At 39.3% G+C, this 7,186-nt stretch overlaps 1 gene segment (V, D, J or C); it reads left to right on the forward strand.

Annotated features, from left to right (window-relative positions):
* Nucleotides 1-1,291: 1,291 nt before the first annotated feature.
* On the forward strand, nt 1,292-6,915 carry LOC115022217 (T cell receptor alpha variable 26-2-like). The segment is given in 4 exon segments: nt 1,292-1,432; nt 1,540-1,745; nt 6,074-6,271; nt 6,742-6,915. Coding segments are annotated over 4 exon segments (483 nt in total).
* The last annotated feature ends 271 nt before the right edge of the window (nt 6,916-7,186 follow it).

Consider the following 7,186-nt stretch of genomic DNA (forward strand, 5'->3'; position numbering starts at 1 on the left):
AAACATGAGTCTGTCATGGCCCAGCAGCAGGAACGGGGGTCTGTCGCATCCTGGCAGTAAGAAACCGGATCTCTCGCGGCCCGGATGTTGACTGAGGACAAGGCGGGTAATGAGGAAGATTCAAAAAGTCTTGAAGCCACTCAGGCAAAAGATCCTTTAACCCGGGCTTCTTAGCCATTTCCTCTTGAGCCAACCCTAGAGCATCCTGTTGAGTCCATGAAGAGGGGGCTCTTTTCCATTAAACATGGATACACACTAGAGTGTAGGACAGATCATAGAGTTCACTGTCCAAAATATCTGCTGGGTCCATACCTGGTCGGTTTTTCTGTCACGGGGTGGTACAGGGAAGGACCCAAATGCAGCACGCCAGCCGAGAAGGTTTAACAAAGTAGAGCTTTATTCATAAAAAGCTTAAAATACAACAAAACAAGGTACAAAGTAAACTGAACGGAAGAAACCAGTGAAGACGCGAGGAAGACACGAGAAAGCATACCAGGTAACATCAATGGACAAGGGTGAAGTACCGACAAGGAACAATGAGACATGCAGTGATATATATACACACAGACACAACACGAGGAAATGAGACACAGCTGGGTAGAAAGGCAAAGACACAAAGGCAGGGTAAATGGACACAGGAGGATCAAATCAACAACACACAGACAGTAAGTACATCTAGACATGACACAAGGGGAGTGAACTTAACAAAATAAAACAGGAAACACAAAGCCAGAATGGTGACACCCTTACAAATGCATAGCTGATCTTTAATGATGCGAACAAAATATTTGATATCAGAACAATATGGTACTGTTATATTTAACTCTTCTATTGACAGATCAAACACTTTGAATCAATTATCTCCATAAACATGTTGGCATCACAGACTCAGGTGTTGATTGTTTTTGGTCTTTTCTTTATAAAATAAGTTTCTGTTGTTCTGTCAGGCTGTGATTTCTTGTGGTGTACCACAGGGTTCAATCCTAGGTCCTCTCATTTTATATTTACATGTTGTCTTTGGATCACATTATTTTTAAAATCAATTTCCATTATTTTACTGACAATAATGATTATAAAGTCCGGTATAATTCAGGAAATATAGCAGCTGGTTTATTACTTGTAAAGTGTTCCAGACATTTCCACCATTAAATGATAAAAGAATCAAAAAAAACCTTCTGACCTCCAGCTGGTACACAATGCTGCTACCAGTCTGTTAACCAGGAGGAAGTGTAACTGAGAGAAGTGAAAATACAGATCTAAGAGGAGATGGAGAGATTCAGGGAGGAGCTCAGATGTTATAGAACTGTAGAAGAGAGAGGAACTTCTATATTCAACAGAGTTCAACATACAAACCATCAACATTACCTTCATTTCAACATGCTGTCACTGCATCATTGTGTGTCTTCTCTCATGTTTCTACTTCTTCTAAAAGGTTTGTTACATTCTGAATTTCATAAAACCGTAACTTAAGTTATTTTTAAATGTTACTATTTTACTGAGATTTGCAACAAAAAACAAAACATATTTCTCTTCTTTTAGGTGTCTGCGGAGAAGAACTCACTGCTGACAAGAAAGAAGAGTACAGTTTAGAAGGCAGCTCTGTTACTCTCTCCTACAGATACTCCAAACTGTCATCTAATGATTATTTCTTCTGGTATCGACAATATCCAGCAAAACCACCAGAGTTCATCATCTCTCACTCTGCTTCAGGAGCAGTTGGAAATTACCAAATCCCTGGACTGAAGATTGAAGTGGCGCAAAAGCAAATCCTGATGCAGATCTCCTCTGCTGCAGTGACAGACTCTGCTGTGTACTACTGTGCTGTGAGGCCCACAGTGACAGGAAACACCAGAACTCTGTACACAAACCTTTGGAGCAAAGACAACACAACATGGCAGATCTGAACTTCTTCCCTCCACTAGAGGGCCACCTTATCAAGTAGGCGGTGCACTACTTCTGCACTGTGTTCAACCATCCAGTGAATAATAAGTGCTGCTGTGAAGAGCACAATTCTCAGACTGAATGTTGAACATCAGATAGTTTCTCCTGTTGATTTAAACCTTGTTGTACAGATGGAACATTGGCTGTGGATTATTCTTGCTGCTCTTTTCTTTGGTAACATACAAACAACATGTTTCCTCTTTCAACACTTTTCACAAATAACTGAGCTGTGAGATCTTTTAATGTTCATCATAAAGAAAAGTAAAACAGATCATTTCTGTTGGTATCTAGAACTTTCTAAATAACTTAAATCTGACATCAGACAGCAGCCAGTGAGAATCCAGACTATTCTACATGTGTGTGTCTGACTCTCTGTCTAGGTAACTCTTTACAGCTACTGATTGTTCTGCTTTAATCAATCATCTTTATTGATTCATCTCTTCCTCTGCATGTCCTCTTCTTCCCAGAGTGTAAAGGAGAAGACAAAGTGAACCAGCCAACAGGAGATGTCATCGCTGCTGAAGGACACACAGTTACACTTGGCTGCACATTTGAGACCAGTGGCACATATCCCTATCTGTTCTGGTACAAGCAAGAAGTAAATGATTTCCCAAAGTACATTCTGAAGCGTTACTTAAAAACAGAAGATAATGCTGCCGAGTTCAAGAAAGACAGATTTGATGCTACAATCAACAAGACATCAGTTCCTCTGAAGATCCAGAAGCTTCAGCTGTCTGACTCTGCTGTGTACTACTGTGCTATGAGGCCCACAGTGACAGGAAACACCAGAACTCTGTACACAAACCTTTGGAGCAAAGACAACACAATACTCCATAACATCCACCAGAGGGAGTCACTCTGTTAAACTGCAATAATATGTGCTGACACATTGTAGATCAGGGGTCTTCAATGTTTTTCAGGGCAAGGACCACCAAACTGATGGAGAGATGGAGCAGGGACCCCCTACTACAGTTAGGTCCATAAATATTTGGACATTGACACAATTTTCATAATTTTCGCTCTGTACACGACCACAATGGACTTGAAATTAAACAATCAATATGTGCTTTAAGTGCAGACTTTGATCTTTTAATTTGAAAGTATTTACATCCAGATCAGATGAACGGTGGAAATTACAACACATTGTATACGTGGTATCCCCTTTTTAAAGGACCAAAAGTAATTGGACAAAGTAACATAATCATAAATCACATAAGTCAGTTTTAATATTTGGTTGCAAATCCTTTGCAGTCAATGACAGCCTGAAGTCTGGAACCCATAGACATCAGCAGACGCTGGGTTTGGTCCCTGGTGATGCTCTGCCAGGCCTCGACTGCAGCTGTCTTCACTTCCTGCTTGTTCTTTAGGCAGTTTCCCTTCAGTTCTGTCTTCAGCAAGTGAAATGCTCAATTGGATTCAGGTCAGGTGATTGACTTGGCTGTTGCAGAACATTCCACTTCTTTGCCTTAAAAAACTCTTTGGTGGCTTTCGCAGTATGCTTTGGGTCATTGTCCATCTGCACTGTGAAGCGCCGTCCAATGAGTTCTGAAGCATTTGGCTGAATATGAGCAGATAATATTTCCAGAAATACTTTAGAGTTCATCCTGCTGCTTTTATCAGCAGTCACATCATCAATAAATACACGGGAACCAGTTCCATTGGCAGCCATACATGTCCACGCCATAACACTACCACCATCATGTTTCACTGATGAGGTGGTGTGCTCTGGATCATGAGCAGTTCCTTCCCTTCTCCATACTCTTCTCTTCCCATCATTCTGGTACAAGTTGATCTTTGTCTCATCTGTCCACAGGATGTTGTTCCAGAACTTTACAGGCTTTTTTAGATGCGTTTTAGCAAACTCTAATCTGGTCTTCCTGTTGTTGAGGCTCACCAATGGTTGACATGGTGTGGTGAACCCTCTGTATTTACTCTGGTGAAGTCTTCTCTTGATTGTTCACTTTGACACAGATACACCCACTGTACCTCCTGGAGAGATGTTCTTGATCTGAACTGTTGTGAAGGAAAATAATTCTTCTGTCATCCACCACAGTTGTCTTCCGTGGTCTTCCAGGTCTTTTGGTGTTGCTGAGCTCACCAGTGTGTTCTTTCTTTTTAAGAATGTACCAAACAGCTGATTTGGCCACACCTAATGTTTTTGTTATTTCTCTGATGGGTTTGTTTTGATGGTTCAGCCTAATGATGTCTTGCTTCACTGATAGTGACAGCTCTTTAGACTTCATATTGAGAGTTGACCTCAACAAATTCCAAAAGCAGATACCACACTTGAAATGAACTCTAGACCTTTTATCTGCTCCTTGTCAATGAGCTAACGAGGAAGCAACACACACCTGGCCATGGAACAGCTGAGCAGTAAATTGTTACTTTTGGTCCCTTAAAAAGGGGATACCACGTATAAAATGTGTTGCAATTCCTCCACCATTCATCCGATTTGGATTTAAATACCTTCAAATTAAAAGATCAAAGTCTGCACTTAAAGCACATATTGATTGTTTAATTTCAAGTCCATTGTGGTCGTGTACAGAACCAAAATGATCAAAATTGTGTCAATGTCCAAATATTTATGGACATAACTGTATATATATTGTTTAAACTTGTGTTTTATGTTAAACTGGGCCTAGTGCCGTGTATACACATAGCTACCCTGTTATTGTGCATTCAATACTAAGCTATTTAACTAATACTGAATGTGTGCGTTGCTGACTGAAAGATAACGTCTTCTGCCTCCATTTATCCGTTCGCTACAATATGTTGGATTCATGTTAATGTTTATTTAAAGACATTTAAATTTGTGGGGAAAAAAATTAGTTTAAAAAAAGAAAATCTAATCTAAATCTAATCTAATTAGCCAAAAATGTCACGACCCCCTGTTGAAAACCTCTGGTCTATTTTATTTATAGTGCTGATAAAACAACATAGGTCACATACTCTGATAATAATGAGGTGTTGTGAGATATAATTTATATGACCAATATCATCATAATGGAGTTTAAAAGCAATTCCTCTGACATCTAGTAGAATTCAACTCTATAGGACAAATATTTTGTGAGGAACTCATATCAATAACTGACTAAATGTAAACCATTTCTATAATGCAAATAATATATTTGAATAAAATATTTTAAAAAATAAGAAATTCGATAATCATATATGATAGTTTTTGATTATATTTTCAGTTACAAATAACTCCACATTTGAAAGATCACGAAATTTGAATCAATTATCTCCATAAACATGTTGGCATCACAGACTCAGGTGTTGATTGTTTTTGGTCTTTTCTTTATAAAAGAAGTTTCTGTTGTTCTGTCAGGCTGTGATTTCTTGTGGTGTACCACAGGGTTCAGTCCTAGGTCCTCTCATTTTATATTTACATGTTGTCTTTGGATCACATTATTTTTTAAATAAATGTCCAATGTTCTACTGACAATAATTTATTATAAAGTCCGGTATAATTCAGGAAATATAGCAGCTGTTTTATTACTTGTAAAGTGTTCCAGACATTTCCACCATTAAATGATAAAAGAATCACCAAGAAAACCTTCTGACCTCCAGCTGGTACACAATGCTGCTACCAGTCTGTTAACCAGGAGGAAGTGTAACTGAGAGAAGTGAAAATACAGATCTAAGAGGAGATGGAGAGATTCAGGGAGGAGCTCAGATGTTACTGAACTGTAGAAGAGAGAGGAACTTCTATATTCAACAGAGTTCAACACACAAACCATCAACATTACCTTCATTCAACATGCTGTCACTGCATCATTGTGTGTCTTCTCTCATGTTTCTACTTCTTCTAAAAGGTTTGTTGGATTCTGCATTAAGGAAAGTTTCATTCCAATGTTTTCTGAATGTGTTGAGTAAATGAGTTTTGTAAAATGGTGTAACAGAGTTATTTCTTCCTTTAGGTGTCAGCTGTGAAGAACTGACTGCTGACAAGAAAGAAGAGTACAGTTTAGAAGGCAGCTCTGTTACTCTGTCCTACAAATACTCCAGAACTGCAGCTGGTGGTGATAATTTCTTCTGGTATCGACAATATCCAGGAAAACCACCAGAGTTCATCATCTCTCATGTTGGTACAGGAACAATAATGAATCGTATGATCCCTGGACTGAAGATTGAAGTGGCGCAAAAGCAAATCCTGATGCAGATCTCCTCTGCTGCAGTGACAGACTCTGCTGTGTACTACTGTGCTGTGAGGCCCACAGTGACAGGAAACACCAGAACTCTGTACAAAAACCTTTGGAGCAAAGACAACACAACACAACATGGCAGATCTGAACTTCTTCCCTCCACTAGAGGGCCACCTTATCAAGTAGGCGGTGCACTACTTCTGCACTGTGTTCAACCATCCAGTGAATAATAAGTGCTGCTGTGAAGAGCACAATTCTCAGACTGAATGTTGAACATCAGATAGTTTCTCCTGTTGATTTAAACCTTGTTGTACAGATGGAACATTGGCTGTGGATTATTCTTGCTGCTCTTTTCTTTGGTAACATACAAACAATATGTTTCCTCTTTCAACACATTTCACAAATAACTGAGCTGTGAGATCTTTTAATGTTCATCATAAAGAAAAGTAAAACAGATCATTTCTGTTGGTATCTAGAACTTTCTAAATAACTTAAATCTGACATCAGACAGCAGCCAGTGAGAATCCAGACTATTCTACATGTGTGTGTCTGACTCTCTGTCTAGGTAACTCTTTACAGCTACTGATTGTTCTGCTTTAATCAATCATCTTTATTGATTCATCTCTTCCTCTGCATGTCCTCTTCTTCCCAGAGTGTAAAGGAGAAGACAAAGTGAACCAGCCAACAGGAGATGTCATCGCTACTGAAGGACACACAGTTACACTTGGCTGCACATTTGAGACCAGTGACACATATCCCTATCTGTTCTGGTACAAGCAAGAAGTAAATGATTTCCCAAAGTACATTCTGAAGCGTTACTCAAAAACAGAAGATAATGCTGCTGAGTTCAAGAAAGACAGATTTGATGCTACAATCAACAAGACATCAGTTCCTCTGAAGATCCAGAAGCTTCAGCTGTCTGACTCTGCTGTGTACTACTGTGCTCTGCAGCCCACAGTGACAGGAAACACCAGAACTCTGTACACAAACCTTTGGAGCAAAGACAACACAATACTCCATAACATCCACCAGAGGGAGTCACTCTGTTAAACTGCAATAATATGTGATGACACAGTAGATTATTTTCACTCATGAGA

Source organism: Cottoperca gobio, chromosome 17, assembly GCF_900634415.1.
Source record: "Cottoperca gobio chromosome 17, fCotGob3.1, whole genome shotgun sequence".
In the NCBI taxonomy this organism is placed as follows: domain Eukaryota; kingdom Metazoa; phylum Chordata; class Actinopteri; order Perciformes; family Bovichtidae; genus Cottoperca; species Cottoperca gobio.